This window comes from Rhamphochromis sp. 'chilingali', assembly GCF_963969265.1.
Source record: "Rhamphochromis sp. 'chilingali' genome assembly, chromosome: 22".
NCBI classification, from domain to species: Eukaryota; Metazoa; Chordata; class Actinopteri; order Cichliformes; family Cichlidae; genus Rhamphochromis; species Rhamphochromis sp. 'chilingali'.
This window is the reverse complement of record NC_137950.1, coordinates 6,876,552-6,894,207: the sequence shown is the minus strand read 5'-3', so window position 1 is coordinate 6,894,207 and position 17,656 is coordinate 6,876,552. Positions and strand designations below refer to the sequence as shown.

The 17,656-nt window shown below is 41.5% G+C and overlaps 2 protein-coding genes across 2 annotated transcripts; one reads left to right on the top strand and one right to left on the bottom strand.

Annotated features, from left to right (window-relative positions):
• Positions 1–976: 976 nt before the first annotated feature.
• On the bottom strand, positions 977–9,769 carry LOC308390611 (RNA-binding protein with serine-rich domain 1-like). Its single transcript, XM_080872800.1, has 7 exons — positions 9,737–9,769; positions 7,787–7,933; positions 7,448–7,630; positions 7,132–7,234; positions 1,817–1,970; positions 1,589–1,730; positions 977–1,479 (listed from the first exon to the last, which is right to left on the bottom strand). Coding segments are annotated over exons 1-7 (831 nt in total). The 5' UTR covers positions 9,739–9,769; the 3' UTR covers positions 977–1,379.
• Positions 9,770–9,957: 188 nt separating this feature from the next.
• Positions 9,958–12,922, top strand: LOC308390610 (solute carrier family 2, facilitated glucose transporter member 11-like). Its single transcript, XM_080872799.1, has one exon. It carries the CDS (start codon positions 10,245–10,247, stop codon positions 11,847–11,849), a length of 1,605 nt encoding a protein of 534 aa, XP_080728925.1. The 5' UTR covers positions 9,958–10,244; the 3' UTR covers positions 11,850–12,922.
• The last annotated feature ends 4,734 nt before the right edge of the window (positions 12,923–17,656 follow it).

Here is a 17,656-nt window from a genome sequence, read left to right as displayed (position 1 = left end):
GGTTTTAAACTAAATTATGATGTGATATTTAGAATCCCCTTATATTACTCCCTAGATAGTTTTATCTTGTCGATGGAAACAATGGCAGAAAGAAACAGCTTTGAATAACTCTACAGCATTATTATTGCTTTGACCTTCAGATCCATCTATTGAAGGAGAGGTCAGAGGTCAAATGTGACATTGTAAATTTTTATATATAATCTTTATATGATACTCTCTATATGCTAATACTTACCTCACTCGTAAGACTTATAGTTTATCAGTTGTAAGCCTCTTTCTCATTTTTCAACCAATAAATCATTGAGTTCACCTTGAAGACTCGGTCAAATTAACATTTAGTTATTATATAATTTAGTTAACAGTCTGACCCCTCACTACACCACTAAAAAGTTTTATCAGAATTCAGACAAAAACAGGAAGCCCACAGGTCTTTGTCATGTCTGAATTATGTCTTCAACTCATTTGGAACTATAATTAAGTACTGATTTTATTTGTGCTGGTTTAGCTCAGCATGTTGAACGGGTGACCTCATGTCATATGGCTGAGAGTGGCAAGCCCAGGTTTGAGTCCAACCTGCGGCCCTTTGCAGAATGTCTTTCCTGTCGTGTCTTCACTGATCTATCTAATAGAGCTTATTGCATTCAGGGTAGAGCAACAGCAACCCATCTAGTAACGATCACGGAGTCATTCATTCTAAGGTCGTGGCAGGATTACAAGACAGTAATATTGTGGATAGGTCATATGATAGACATAAAGATTAGTGTGATTATCTAAGCTTTAATAGCACTTGTAAATGCAATGGCAATAATGGCTATTCATTGCCATATGACTGAGTAACTACCCAACACCATAACTGACAACAGAAATTAGGGACAGGCAGTAGAAGGAAACTGTTAATCTGAAGGACGGAGGTCCAATAATGATTTGAAAACTAGGAAATGGTTGCATTGCAATTTTCATATTAATCCCACTGTGGTTCATAAACATACAAGAGGTTCTTTTATTCTGATCTCACAGCCTTTTTTCTTACTGGGGACACATGAAGATTTGCCTTTTAGGCTCTTTTACAGTTTTGTGTTTCTATTGTTTTCAAATACATGAACACAACAAAAATACTAGAAAATAATGAAAAGGTTTCAATGCATTAAAAATGACGCATTTAAAGTTCAACACAATTCTTACGTCTTATTATCATAAAACACCGCCTGAATGTCTTTACTGGGGAAAATGGTAAAGACTTTGGTGCTCCTGTGTTCGCCACTTAACAAGGTAACAACACAAAAACATTTTTCTTTCACATTTTTTGTTGCTCTGATCAAAAGGACAAAACAAAAGAATAAATTCAGAGGAGGCGAGGGAGAGGAAAGGCTTCACGATCGCTAGCGCGAGGAGTTGGAACTTGATCGCGACCGATGGCGGCGGCGGCCAGGCGATCGAGACCTGCGCCGCACTGGAGACCGTCGGCGTGGAGACCGAGATCTAGAAAAAGAGAAATTAAGAGAAAAGAACATAAATAACAGAAGAGGTAAAGGTTTCCTCTCTCCTCCTCCCCCTTCTCCACTGTGGGTGCCCATCATTTGCTCATTACCTTCTCCTCATACGAGGGGGAGTCCGGCGCCACATCGGGGGCGGAGGAGGCATCCTCCGGGGAGGGGAAAGCCTGCGAGGAGGGGGGCGCACCGTGGGAGTCAGCACAGCTGTGACAGTGATTTCCTGACCATCGATCTGACCTGAAAGACATCAGCGTGAGAGTTGATCCACTTTAAGCACATGACTCAGAACGTGGCTCTGAAACAATCTCTTCAGTCCTTCCTACCTCCGTCCATGTGCTTCAGAGCCTTCTCTGCCTCTTCGGAGGTCTCGTACTCCACATAGGCGTACCCCTTGGACAGGTGAGGGTGCATGCGGTTCATGGGCATTTCAATCATCTTGATCTTGCCATATGTGGAGAAAATCTCCTGGATGTGCTCCTTTAAAAGACACAGAAAACCTTTGAGATACCTGCTGTTTTTATTGTGAGTAACTTTCAGCTTCTAAACCAAAAATAATTTGTTCTTCCTGGTAGAACTGATTCTTTTAGCCTGATCACGTGACCACTGCTTGCCCATCTCTGGATTAAGTCTTTGGTGAGCCCTCTTTTGATTTTTGATCCATTTGTGGTTTCCCGGTTGTCAGTTGCTGATTACAGACTTCATTCATCATTCTGCTTGAACTTGAAATCTTTGCTCATTTAAAGTCTCAGTAGCCCGACGACTGCACAGATGAGGCTTAGCGGGGAAAACGTCACACAGAAGCAGCATTCCTTGTGGTGGTGGAGTAGGTATCCACATTAACAACAGATGGTGCATGGACACAAACAGGGCCTATCACATTGTTCTCCACACACTGAGGACTTGGCCATTAAATGCTGGCCGTTCAGCAAACTCAGTAATTTCCATCACTGTTCTTTACATCCACGGTTACACAGACACAAAGCTGTGACAGTAACCTGATACAAAACAACCAACAAATGGTTATGAAAAAAGTTCTCCGCCACTTTTTCCAACGTGGATTTTGTAGCTAGAGGGTCCATCATACTTGACTACTTGTGTTTATTGAAACATAACAGCAGCATTCAAAGCATTCAGTCCTCCGCCCCGACCATCAACTCATCAGACCACGTCTCTGTCTTGTAAATTCCAGCATACAGACCTCTGGTCATCAGAACTACGGAGCAGCACTGCAGGATTTGCACAGACTGATCGGTGCTTCGAGGGGCTCAGGACACAGACACTGAGGAGCATGCTAAGGCTCTATGTGGCTAGATCTAAAATTTCAATTCAATTTTATTCATATGCCACAAAATCACAACAACCGTCACCTGGATGTAGTTTATACTGTAAGGTAAAGACCCTACAGTAATACAGAGAAAATCATCAACAATCAAACCCTATAAGCAAGCAGTTGGTGACAATAGGAAGAAAAAAAAAATTTAACAGGAGGAAACCTCAGAGCTCAGATCCAGGATCAAGGAGAGACAGCCACCTGTCATGACCAGTTGTGGCTGAGGTTGCATGAAGAAAAAAAAAGTATCAATATCAGAGTGAGTGAGAACCTTATGACAGAAACTCTGCTTTTAATTCTGGAGATTAAGCAGCCCTCAGAATTACAAGAGCCAACCTCTATAAGAAAATCAGTGGCAAAAAAGGCCCTTAGTCACAAAAACCCAAATTATAGAATCAATTTCAGGACCATAGAGATACAACTAGACTGGGACAGGATATTACATGTATTACAGACTCCAGGGGCCCGTTCTTCGTACGTCGCTCACTACATCCAAGATCAAATGACACATCCAAGACCAAACCATCGCGCTAACCGTGAGCTCGCTAATCCGGTTCCCCGAACACACCTGTTGTTGACGATTAGTACAGCTGGACGCAGTAATGTGACATCACTGGGTGTCGTAAAAGGGGCTACGCATCGATAGTAGAAACATTGATCGGCAACCCGCTGATTGGTCGGCGAAAATGTCGAAGGGGCGCGCTCGGTATTTTCCGGCAGCAGAGCAAGAACTCTTGATTGAGGGATTTCAGGAGTTTCAGAGTTTAATTAAAACGCAAGGGAACACTGCAAAGGCTGCAAAAGCAAGGAGAGAGGGCTGGCAGAAAGTTGCTGACAAATTAAACTCGTAAGTAATTCAATAATAACAATAATAATGGAGTGGGTTTATATAGCGCTTTTCAAGGCACCCAAAGCGCATGACAATACCACTATTCAGTCACTTTGTTATTTATTTATAGATTTATTATATTACACTATATTATCCAATATTATATTAAATTATATTATATTGTTATATTATATCCCCTTTCACATTAGAGCCACAACAGGACCCACTAGAACATGGGAACAAGTAAAAGTGGAATATAAAAATATTCTACAGAATGGTAATATTTATCACTTATATTGCTTTTCGTCTCTTGGAAAGAGACCCTGAAATAATCTGTTTGTTTGTTCATAACAGCAACCAAGAAAAGGGCAGAGCAAAAAAAAAGACAGGTGGTGGTCCTGCACCCCCTCGTCAACAAGTTGGTTAAGTGAATAATACCCTCACGGGAATATCGATATCTCTCAATGAGCACACTGTCGCGCTGAGCTAAAGGATCCTGTCTGTCCCGCAATATACGCTGAATTCTGAGGACTCTCCTTATCAATCTTGCACCTTCCGCAATGGGTGGCTCGCGTAAACGGACAGGACATGGCTGCGACAGGCTTCCCAAATCCACCTTCGCTTTTATAGCCGTGGTCTCTCATCTTGATTACACGAAGTGATTTGCAATTACTACTCTGAAATATGAATTACATCTGTAATAATCACATACATGTAATAGAATGTTAATAGTACATTTCCCTTTTTTAGGATATGACCTGTATGTATCTGTGTGAAATCAATGAAAGGATCAAATGCTGCATTATCTTTAGTTACATTGATGTTATTTATTTATGTTGAAACAGTGGTGGAATATCGCTGTTGCTTTCGTATAAATGAAGCGGACATACCTGCGTGGCCGCGATCTAATCCTGTTTACATAAAGTAAACCTGCTCCCGAGCAGGTTTACGCTTACGGCTCTGTTGCTATGACAGCAAGTCCCGGATGAGCTTCGGGGAACCGAACGATCCAAGATCACGCGAAATCGTCAACAATCTAATCCAGCTAACTTACTTAGCGAGGTACGAAGAACAGGCCCCAGGATCACCTCACAGCCACAACACTGCATGATCTCAGAAAACTACTTTGTAAATTCAACATCTCATCAAAGTCTTAACAAGGAAAATAATAACAAGGACTACAAGGAGGTGAAACTTTTTGCAGCAATGACAATCTTATTCTGAAAGTGAACCCCCCTCCCCAAAGAGCTGTTATTTGACTATACGCAGCCCGATCTATATCATCAACACTGGTGTGGAAACTGTGCTTCATATAATATTCATGGGGGTTCATGTGACCCCTGCACATCTCCTATGTTTTCAAAAAAAATCTCCTGCACTTCCTACCGAGGTTAAAAAAAGGCTCATCTTAACCCATCTGTCCTCACCACTTCCTACAGAGCCACCACACAGAGTGCACCAACACGCAGTACCAACACTCTGTGGCATGAGAGCAGCAGTGCCTCAAACAGAAAGCCACTGGGGAGCGTGGCGATGGCAGCTGAGATTAATGGGGTCTCACTGCCACCTGTTGGGAGCCTGGCCCAACAACGCCACCTGTCAAGGGCAAAAAGGATCACCAGGGACAGCAGGCACCCCTGCCACAGACTGGTCTCTCTTCTACCTTTAAGCAAAAGCTATCACAGACTGGCGTGCAGCACAGTACGGCTCTGTGACAGCTATGACCTGACCTCCGATTTTTGTTTGTTTTTCTGTGATCCTAATTTTGTTCAGCAGTGCATCTGTGATGTATTGACTGAATGACAGTAAAGAAATCTGAACCTGAATTTGGATGACGGCTGGGTTCATTCTGGGGGTCATTTCTGTGTAACTGGCCAGTCTAAGCATCACCAACAAAAAGTTATACATGTGGTTACACACAGACACACATTACATATGACATATTATAGAATGCCATTTAGGAAATTTGTATATATATTAGAATGAAAGCCTGAATATATATTTTAATGATTATTATTTATCAAGCGGGAAACCAATGAATTAAATCATCAAGAACCCCCCACGCCACCCCTCCTCTCTTCTCCAGAGGTCCACAGATGCAGCGCCACTGTTCTGCAATTAACAGTGTAGCGGACAGCTACACACTCTGAATCATCTGCAGCATTAATCCTCTCTCAGTCTCCCTAAAAATTCTGGAACACACAGAATTATCCAGAAAAGACTGAACAAGTTTCTGTACTGAGACAGAAAACAAACAGGATTTGAGGGAATGAAAGGCTGCTAATACTTATTAGAGTAAGAAATACCTTCTTGCAGCTAACACCTTATCAGTTCTTTGTAGCCGCATTCAGTGTAATCAGTAACTCCATGCTTGTTTCGTGAGCGTACTGGTAAAAGTATTAAGGTAATAATAGAAATGCAAAGCATTTCATTACAGCCTACATTTGTTTTTTTTTAAGCAACTACAAAGATTTGCTTTACAATCAACTACAAATGATCAAATATCTTAAGTTTTCACAAAAATGAAATGTGGCCACTGTGCTTGTAGCTAACAGTGTTTACCAGAGATTTTAATGCTGCTGACTCAAACTCCAAAACAAAGGCTTAATCAGTCCCCTGTGAGCACTCTCCACCATCCCTACGATCCTCTTCTTCATTTGAATCAACAAAAAGTTTCAATACAAACTGTAAACACAAAAACTTTTTAAGAACTGTGAAAATAAACTCTGCTCACAGTTTAAAGCTGTGACTAAGCAGTATGTTTATTACTTGTTATTCTGTTGGCTGCAGTGTCCTAAAGTCCCTCAGGATCTATCGTAACGCACGTATCAACAGAAATCGGGTGTGAAAGAAAATCTGGCTTCATGGTTATCCATTTGCACACTGCTTGTATACATCACACAAAGATTCCCTGCTTTTATGACTTAAATACAAAAGTATGGAAGATAGTTTCCACCACTGGGGGGGATAAAAGAAAAAAAAATACATCCATAACTACATTTTTAGTTTATTTGAAATTTCAAGTTAGCTCTGCCAATCAGAAAGCTCTGTGAATGACGTCATTCCCTAGTTACCCACAAATGGTGCAGTCACAGGTGCACTCAAAATCAGGAATATGTATAGTAAACATGGAAAAATTCCTGTTAATGCTAATAATAACAGCATGTTTCCACTAGTAACACAAGGATGTCATCATTTTAAAACCATTTTGAAAGCAGTTTGCTCATTCGTGACCTCCATCTGTAGCATTGGTAGCTGATGCCTCCACCTTCTGTTTCCGGGTAACAGTGAAATATATTCAGAGAGGTCCTGATTGGTGGAGCTAACGGCTTATCAACTTGAAATTTTATGTTATGGATGACAAAAAAAAAGCAAAACAAAAAACATTCTGTGACATAGCAAAAGAGCCAGTGTGATAACAATAAAAACAAACAAACAAAAAAACCCATCTTTTTAAGCACTTCTAGTTAAGAATGTACCTTGATGACGTTTCTGGTCAGCCGACCCAGGAAGACCTTGGTCGGTTTGGGTGTGGGACTCCTGCGTCGTCGATCCCTGCCTTCCTTCTTTGGCGATTTAGACCTACAATCACATCTGACTTTAATTTAACATGTGAGCTGTTAATGACAGCGTCTAATATGAAAACTCTTCAAGTACATTTAAGTTCTTTTTATGAAAACATCACCAGAACCAAGACTCACTGAGGATTACTCACTGAACAGGCAATGTACAACCTCTTGCTAATCTCTTACTACATTTAGTTTTTTGGGTGCTTCCTAGTAAACGCTTCCATACTTTGAGCGCGAGCGTCGTCTGTTGTTGTGGCGTTGGCGGCTGGGGCTGGGTGAGGATGATGAAGATGAGGAGGAAGAAGAGCGGGAGCTGGAGGAGCCAGAGTGACTGGAGGCAGAGGAGCTTGAGCCGCTGGAGGAGCCAGAGCTGGAACCTGAGCTGCTGCTGCTGGAGCTGGAGCTCGACCTAAAGAGAACATTATGATAATTTTTTATTTATTTATTTATTTTTAAATGGATGATCTGCTGAGGGGAGCAATAGAAGGGTTTGGTCCCAAAGCTTTAATTAAAATGAGCTAACTCTCATTCAAACCAGAGGGGAACAGGTGGTTAGTGATCTGACCTGCTGCTCCTGCTAGAAGCGCTGCGTCGGGTGCGGTTCTTGTCTCGGCCCCGGCCTTTGTCAGCTCCCTCTTTAGTGGCTCCTGACTTGTCCTTGCTGCGCTGTTTGCTCTTGTCATCGTCCTTCCTTTTTGTTGGAGAAGGCGCCCTGTTAAAGGAGAAAAAAACCAAAAAGATCTAAGATTTAGGGTGCCAGACATCCCCAACACCTTTGCACTGTGCCAAAATAGATTATCATTTGCATACAGTAACATCAAACCATGCAAACTGACAGGCAGGAATGATTTCCTGTGTTATTAAGCGGTGCATTTGGGTAACTCAGTCTCTAAGTGAACGTGCTCCTGTCATAGAGTGGATGGGCTGTATTGTCCAGCATTGTCCTCATCTTGGACAACATCCGCCTCTCTGACACCACCTTAAGGGAGTCCGGCTCCATCCCCACTACATTACAGGCCTTTACGGACTAGATTTTGAAGGAACATTTCTATTTTAGCCTGCACAACTTTTTTTTATAATTTTGGTAAGGTTATTTAAAATCTCAAGGATTCAAGGAGCTTTATTGTCCTTCACGTCATATGATAACATGAGGTTAACATCTGCACTACCTTTCCAAAAATTTACATCAGCGGGACCCAAGCAGACTTGCAAAGTATAAAAGTAAGGAAAACAAAAATGGAGTAAAAGAGGCTTGAAGCTGAGCTGGTCTATATGTGAGATGTAACTCAAGAAAAGAAGAGAAGGGAAACTCAAACTACAGCTTTTTAATATTTTTTGAAGGCAAACCTCATTTTACTTGAAATGATAAGATTATGTCATAGTGAAAATTAATAATAAACTTTTTCCAACAAATACTGTTTGACTATACTTTTTTCTTTGTTTTATTGGACAGGCAGTTTTTAACTTTAAACAAACACTGGTAAAACTGTTAGGTGGCTTCAAAATATGCTGCACTGAAATATATTATATTATATTTTGGACCTGCAAATTTTCTTCATCTTTCTATGTTTTTACACACATACATTATCTTCATAGCCACCGTTGAAATTTACAGTATTTTGGCAGTACGGTTATAAGTGGCTGTAAATAATCTTACATTTTTACTGAATTATATTGTCCCTTTCTAGCTTTTTGAACCTAAATCTTGATTACCTATATTACTGATACTTTTTTGGATTTTCCCCTTTATCATAGTTTTAATTATTAAATCAAAATTCCAAAACTTTTGGCTTAGTCAGACTATGTTGAACACGTTCGTCATTTCTCCATTTTTAACTCCTTGCCTGCTATTGATCACATCCCAGTTGTTAAAGGTAACTAACACTCTGAGGTATATGAGGGAAAAGGATCTTTATTCTCAGTTAAATAATATTCCACTGATGTAACTACAGGGATGCTAAAGTAACGTCTTTCCGTCTCTGTGCAAAAGCATCTGCATCGTCACTTTTTCCAACACTGAGGTAAGAATGACCGCTTGTTTATGGAAGCATAATTCTTTGCGCTTTTGACATGAGCTACAAATTAATTTAGTCGATTTGTCAAATAGATGCTACCAATAGTTCTGTGTTAGGGGGAGAAAACGAACTTCCTTTTGTTGTTATTATTCTGTAGGAAACTCGCGAACCCTCGTTCATTTGCTCTTTGAGCAGTTCTGCAACACATTTCTGTAATCGCCACATATGCATTTTTAAGAATGAGGACAAATGCTGAGTGGCCACAGTATATCTACTCATAGAAAATGCAAAACAAAATCAAGCTAGCTCAAAAGTTAGCTAGCTTACCGTTGGTTAAATATATAAATAATAATAATATGGCTGTATATTGTGTTTGCTTATTAACAATTTCGTGTAAAGCTAAAAGCAGTACCTTTCGCGTTAACACTTTCGTGTAGTGATTTGCAATTTATAAGCCAAATACAAAAGAGAAACAAATTAAAACGACTGCGTTCACTTACATTTTTTCCTCGCGACAGTAGTAATCGCACAAAAATGACGTAAGCAGTTTGAACCAATCAGCACTCTGTACGCGCCTCACACATGCAAAAACATCCGTTAAGGTGGTGAAAATAATTATCTAAATTTAGACTAGCAGGATTTATTTTTCTGAATAATACTTGTTTCCCATAGCTGGTTTCACTTCTTTTTATTACTCTTTTAAATAATTTCTGTAATTTGACTCTTTTAAATTTAACTCTAAATTTGACTGGGGAAGGATCACTGCAGCAGAATTCTTGCGGGTAGGACGTTGCCTGAAAGGTTAGACTCAGGGAAAAGGCGCAGATTTATATAACCCCGGCTCTAACTGAAGAATCACGCTGCCTTTCATTTGAACCGCATTAGAGATCAGCCGTAGTCTCATATGAGTGAAAAACGCCTCTCTAAGCTACATAAAAGGTTTGGACTGATTGAACAACTAACGGAAGGGGACAAGTTTGCTCTTCCACTTAAAGAGCCTGCTTTGAGATGAAGTCTGCAGATAATGTACCAGAAAAAAACAGGAAACCTTCAGGCAATGGATTGACTCTTGGACTGACTGTGCTCTGTGCTGCCATTGGAGGAACCTTTCAGTACGGCTACAACATCTCCATCATCAACGCTCCTACCAGCTACATCCAAAAGTTTATTAATGACACCTACATAGAGCGCTGGGGTACAGGCTTGGATATCCCAGAGGTGACCCTGGTGTGGACCCTGATAGTATCAGCCTTTTCTCTTGGTGGCCTCCTTGGGGCCCTGCTGGCAGGCCCTATGTCAGTTCGCTTTGGGAGGAAAAAGTCGCTGCTTTTGAACAATTCCTTCATGTTTGCTGCTGCTGTGCTGGTGCTAACATGCCGGGTGGCAAAATCATTTGAGATGATCATCATTGCTCGCTTTCTGGTGGGGATGAACTCAGGTGTCAGCATGAATGTCCAGCCTATGTATTTTGGAGAGAGTGCCCCCAAACACCTCAGAGGTGCTGTGGCGTTTTCTTCTGCCGTCTTTACTGCATTTGGGATCTTTTTGGGTCAGGTTGTGGGACTTACTGAGCTTTTGGGTAGTGAGCCTCTTTGGCCCTACTTACTGGCTAGTAATGCTTTGCCAGCACTGGTCCAGCTCCTTACCCTTCCCTGGTTCCCCGAAAGCCCCAGGTACCTACTCATTGACAGGGGAGACAGGGAAGCATGTCTCCAGGCTCTTGGAAGACTCCGCGGCGGGGAGGCTCCCGTTTTGGAGATGGAGGAGTTGCTTCAGGAGCAGCAAATGTCCGCAGCCATAAATTCTGGAGCTACATCTTCTGCTAAGACGCCCTGGGCCCTGTTTAAGGATCGTAATTTACGATCACAACTCAAAACAGTCATGGCCGCCAGCAGCGCCATGATGCTCTGTGGAAACGACTCCATCTACTTCTATGCTTCCTACATCTTTCAGGAAGCAGGGATCCCACCAGAGAAAATTCAGTACGTCACCATTGGGACGGGGGCATCTGAGCTAACAGCTTCCATTCTGAGTAACCTCCTGATTGAACGCGTGGGTCGCCGGTACCTTCTCATCGGGGGTTACAGTCTCATGTCTTGTTGGTCTATAGTTTTTACTGTAGCTCTTTCACTCCAGAGCCGCAAAGTGACAGGGATGGCATACCTCAGCATGGTGTGCGTTTTCGCTTACATCCTCAGCTTTGGCCTGGGCCCAGCCGGAGTGACAGGAATCTTACCAGCTGAGATCTTTGATCAGACGGCTCGTCCAGCGGCCTACATGATCGCCGGCTCTCTAATGTGGATTAGCCTGCTCCTAATGGGAATGCTGTTACCTTTCATCGTCAATGGCCTGGGAAACCTCTGCTTTCTGCCTTTCCTCTGTGTTTGTTTGGTATCTGCTGTGTTTCTGGGGCTCACCTTGCCAGAGACAAAGGGCAAGACGCTGGCTCAGATTACAGCAGTGTTTGATAAGAAGAACCAAGGGAAAATGAATGAAGTTCCAGACCTAATGACAGAGCACGATCCCCTGAATGATCTCTACCAGTTGGGTAAAATCTGCTCATTTACTTCCTCAACGCATGATCCTGACCTTGACCATAAAGCTGCTGAATGAAATTTGACCTGTGGGATTATAAAAAGCCGTGCCTTTTGAGCTTATCTTCAGGTTTTAATTGACTTCTGTGCAGATTAAATCCTGTGTGTTATTTATGAGATGTGATCCCCTTAATAGTGACTGTTCAAATCTGTTCTTAATTTACAATTTGGTCTAGGCCTTTAATCCTACCCAACACACATTTTGTATTTATTTATTGCAAACCTATATAAAGCTTCTAAAATGTCTTTTAGATCGCCATTGAGAGTGATGGTGCTGAACCCTTTTGTAGGGTCCCTATGCCAAAGAAATTGTCCTCACTCATATTTATGCAGAAATCTCTCAAGCTCCTGCCAAAAACTGGCATGTGTTTGCAGTAGTTTGGGCAATCATTTGAACAGCATGTGCTGTAGGGATTACCTTCTCTAGTTCAACACTTGTGAGCTGCTAGATAACAGTTCATGTTTATTGTGCAATCTGATGCTGTTTTGTTTTTTATCTATCCAGCTCAGTGAACCATGCATGTGTGTTTTCCTATTTGATGACCTTTCTGGGAACGCAGACTGTGTGTAATTCTTTTTTTTTTCTTTTTTTTCTCTCATTTATGTTTATGTTTATGCAGCAACTGGACTGCATCTGGAATTTAACTATATTAGTTAGTCCCCTCCAGACTTCTGTGTGCACCAGGGCTTCAACTACATGAGTGTAGCTCTGCAGAATGGCCAGTAGATGTAGCCATTGTGTCTGCCACAGTTTGTGCAGTGATAAACAAGGCAGCGCGTCATGAAAATGAATCACACAGTCAAGGTTAACACTTTTAAATTCACCAGCTTTTAAACTCAATGCAGCCCTTCCGAGCCTTCTGCGAGCCATCTGTCGCAGCGTCTGTATGTTCTGTAATCACCCTGCGTTGCTTGATCGTGTGCTGGAATGAATCCTAAATGCAGACGTCAGGTCTGTTCTTGCACTGTTGTAACGTGTAGCATGTGCTGCGCACTTACTGAATGACACTGTCGCACTTTTCTCTGCCTAAAAATATTATTACTATTTATTTAAATCAAAATACAACTGTGTGTACAACAAAATAAAGGGAAAAAAGTGGTGACCCGCATTCTCGTCATGTTTGTGATTTGGTTAGTGAGATTTATTCTGCTTGCTTTTTAAATTATGTTTAATCACCCAACTTTGGCTCCCTTCACTCCTGCGCACTTTAATTCAAGTACTTCTGCCCACTCTTATTAAAGTGGATGGCATAACACTGTTTATTTATGGAAACAAGAGCTGGGTGAGAACATCTCACTCTCCAGTGGGGTAAGGTGTGCATTTTCATTTGTCTTTATTACACCATCCAGCTGACAGAAAAGTCAATTTCTATTTAAGTGCATCCAGTGTCAAGTAGGATTTGTGAGTGCAAGGAAGAATGTTTTTATAACCCCGACAGCTAATGGGTATTTCTTCTCTCTGTGGCGCTCAGTTCAGCCTACAGGATCAGTTTGCCTTTTCCAGTGAAGCAAACTACACAGCTAAAAGTGACTTTGTGTTAAAGAGGTAGAGAGTTCAGATATAAAAGCAAAACATAAGAGTTTTTCTGCCAGCAAACCCAGCCAGCACTGAGAGATTAGTCCTTAAAGAAGGACTGGACAAATACAGAAGCGCTCTCCACCGCACTCATCAGAAGCAGTTCATCTGTGAACACGCTGCTGTGCTTTGGGAGATGGCTAATGATTTCAGGCCTCAGGCTAGAAGAACCTCAGCGGCTTCACATACTATAGAGTTAATTGCTAAGGCACTCATAATACTTACCAGGAGACAGAATGACTGACATTTACTGCATCTGCCATTTTTCCAGTTATGATTTCGCTGAGTTTCTGGTGAAGGGTCGATCCAAAAGATGTTACATTTTGTTGCAGTTAGGTGCAAAAATGAGTAGCATTATGTTGAAGATAAAGGCAGGAAATGGTTTGCTTACATTTACATACTGGAAATGAGTTTTTGTTTTTAAAATAATAGATTTAAACAGAATGGCTGGATCGGTTTGAGCTGATAAGAAGGCAACAGTAACTCAAACCACTTATTTCAAATAAGATATGCATACGAGCATCTCACACAGCATGTCAAGCTTTTAAGCAGATGGGCTACAGCAGCAGAAGACCACATCGGGTGCTGTAGCCCATCTGTGAGCTAACAGAATAAAAGGTGAGGCTACATTCACACTGGCTCACCAAGACAGACCCTGTGTGAGGTCCTGGCCAGGTTTCTCTTGGAAATGAGAGTTAAATCACAATGAAATAAATAAAGGTTAATAAATAAATAAATAAAAACTTGACAAAAGAGGATTGGAAATGTGTCTGTTGGAAGTGTGCACTGATGAGTCCTGATTTGTGCTCTAACATAGGTACAGGTAGGGTCAGAATTTGGCATAAACAACATGAAAGCATAGACCCATCCTGTCTTGCATCAGCAGTTCAGGCTGGCTGTGTTGGTGTAATGAAGAATTTAGTCAGTCCTGAAAGTAAAAGTTGCTAACCCCGTACTACAGTGGCAGCTGACTGTATAAAATAAGACGTTGTTATTGTCACTACATACAGTGATAGATTGAAATTTCAGTACATACACCAGTCCTAAACAACACAACATAAAGAAAACAGACCAAGGCAGGGTGTGATAAGATGCTGTGAGTGCAAGTCCAAAGTCAAGTGCTGCACTGACTGACACAATATTGCACACATAATGGTGTTAAGCTGTAAAGAACACTGAGTGTTTATCAAGGGTCTGGATCCGTTTCTGTACGTTTTAATTGACCTATACCGCTTCCTTGAGGGCAAAAGGTCGAAAAGATGATGACTGGGGTAAGAAATAGATATTATGATGTTCTCTGGAGAGGAAGCAGATGTCAGCAATGTCCTCGAGTGAAGGAAGAGGGCAGCCGATGATCCTTTGCGCTGACTTTATGACCCTCTGTAGGGCTTTTTTCAGGCTACTGAACAGCCTGAATACCACACTGAGAGACAGTGAAAAAATGCACTGTCACACAGTGGTGGAAAATAATCGCCAACTTCACACATGGGTTGTTCTTTTTTTAGGAGTCACAGATGTTTCTGTGACTTTTGTATCGTAGCAGTGGTGTGAATGGACCGGGACGGATTATCAGATACGTGGCAACCCAGGAATTTAAAGCTGTGGACTATTTCCACACAGTCTCTATTATTGAAAATGGGAGAGTGGTCAGGTCTGCACTTCCTGCAGTCCAGGATTGCTTCTTTTGTTTTCTTTGTCTTTAATGCGAGGTTGTTTGCAGGGCATCAGTGGGCCACTTTTGGGACCTTGTCGAGGTATGTACTGCCTAAGATGAGGCCAAACACTGTGTCATCTACCATCTTTATTATGGAACTGGAAGTGTGGGAGGACATACGTATGCACGTCATGTGTGTAATGTGAGCAAGCAATGGGCTCAGCACATAGCCCTGTGGGACGCCACTGCTGAGTGAGAAGGTGGAGGAGAGGTTAAGGCCAACCCTGACATCCTGAGGACAATTCGTAAGGAAATTACTGTTTAGTATATCTGGGATGATTGTACTGAAAGCAGAGCTGTAATCATTGAAACGCCTCTGTGGACCTTTTTTACAAATTTGTCAGGGTCAAAGGTAAGAGGGAGGCTACCTTTTAACAAGGCTGAATATTATTTTCTCAAGGCACTTGGTAACAATGGGAGTGAGAGCAACATCTCTGAAATCTGAAAGTTTCAGCAGCAGGCTTCTTCAGGACTGGGACAATAATTGAGGACAAATATCATTATACATAGTTCACCTGTAAAAGACTGCAGGTGCTAAACTGCCTTGCCTGCAGTCTAGACCTATCACGCAGTGAAAACATGACAAAGGATGTCCTGAACTGCTAAAACACATAAACTCATTTACAAAGTAATCCAAGCAGTTTGTCACATCAGCTCACAAAGTGTTGATGAAAGACAGAGGTAAACATGACTCTGTTCTTGGCAACAAATTTAAAATGAGCCTACACATCTCAACATTTTCTACATTTAATACATTCTTTACTGAAAAGCTTTACTGACTTGGAAAACCTCTCAACTTTAGAAAACAGCTTGTAAGCAGTAAGACATTAGCCAAGTCCATTTTTTAAGTGGATGAATGGTTTTTCCATAATCTCGACATGTCACACACGACAGGCAGCTTGATCTGAAGTTTATAAATGGACCAGGAACAGAATGAACATGACTTTCATGTATTCAGAGTACACCTGTCTTTGCTTTGATCTCTACCCAGTGGCGTCTTTGGTTTGAGCGGGTTTAGTGAAGCGCTTCACAAATGTGAACAACAATGAGGGCTAGAGTGTCTTTCAGCTCGCTCCATTTGTTTGCATCTTCCTCCTCAACTGGAGAGTGCACGTTTCCTTTGGCAACCAGAAGTAGAGTGCTTAAACAGTGGGGGAGTTAAGAGCCTTACCTTTAAATGGACTTCCTGTTTGTTACTATGAAGACATTAGAAGATGTTGCCAGGCACCTGAGACAGTAGGAAATTGGGCAGTGATAAGATTTCTGAAACCAAAAAGCAATGCTACCCCCCACCTACAGAGTGTATCCACCTACACACGTGTACGATGGACAAGAATAATTCAAAGGAAAACAGCTGTGTAAGAGTTGTAGCCTCTGTGTGCGTACGTCGCAACAACACAGGCTCGTGATATTATTAGGAAGCAGACAGCGGCTAACGATGGGAACCACGTCATTATCCCTGTTGTCTTTCATGCCAGCTGGCTTCTACTTCCAGTGTGAGCAGATAGCACCAAGAGATTGTGTCATTATTACAGTTTGACCTTTCGTTTGGGAAAGGCGAACACAGAGGAAGCAGTGTTATTAAACACCCAATAAAGTGGTGTTAGACTGTCAGCCTTTTATCATAAAGCCTTTTTCCACCTTATATGTAATGGATATGCTTTAGTTTATTACATTTCGATTGTTTCTAAGGGCGTGTTACTAGTTTGATACTGGATAGACCAAGATCAAAAGGGTGAGATTTAGTCATTTGTAGCAATCAATCCACTGAGTTCTCAGCAGGCTCTGCAGTTGCCCATTATTTTGGTTTTATGATATGTTTTATGGCCCTTTTAGTTCCCTCTCAATGCATTATTTACCTTCACTTACAGATCATCAACAAAAAAAATCAACAACACTTTGGCTACGGACTATGCAATGTTGACATTTAAGTTAATAATTACAACTCCAAATGCATGCCAGTGTTGTTTTGAGTATGTATACCAGGCCTGTTTTCAAGGAACAGGTTGATCAAGTTCTTTCCTCACAGTCTAAAGAAAGCAAGTGAGCATAGTTTTAACTCATATTAAATACTTTACCCATCAAGATAACATGTTGGGCTAATTATGTTTGTGAAAAGATTAGCAGCCATGGCTTTGTGCTTCTGTTGGTCTGATTGCCTGTCGGGGTAATCATGGATAGACTTAAATCTTATGGAAAGCATGGGCATAGCTACCATGGGGTCATTACACTCAAAGCCTCAAGTTTGGGATTTTGGCTGCTGCCTAATAAAATGTGCAACATTTATTCACAATAATATTAACTGCTGTAAGAGCCATTTATTCCTGGGTGTTTGTTGTTGCACTAAGGGGAGGTTGACTCTTGAGTCACTGCATTTATATAAGAAGGGGTTCCTTTACTCAGATGCCCCACTGATGAAGCACACCAGTTTTTGGCAGTTTTCTTTAGCAGGTATGTCAGCAGTGACAAGTTGCAGCATATAAAGAGTATTACATGTTGTGACTGCTAAATAATAAAGAAGAAGCAGATGCAAAGA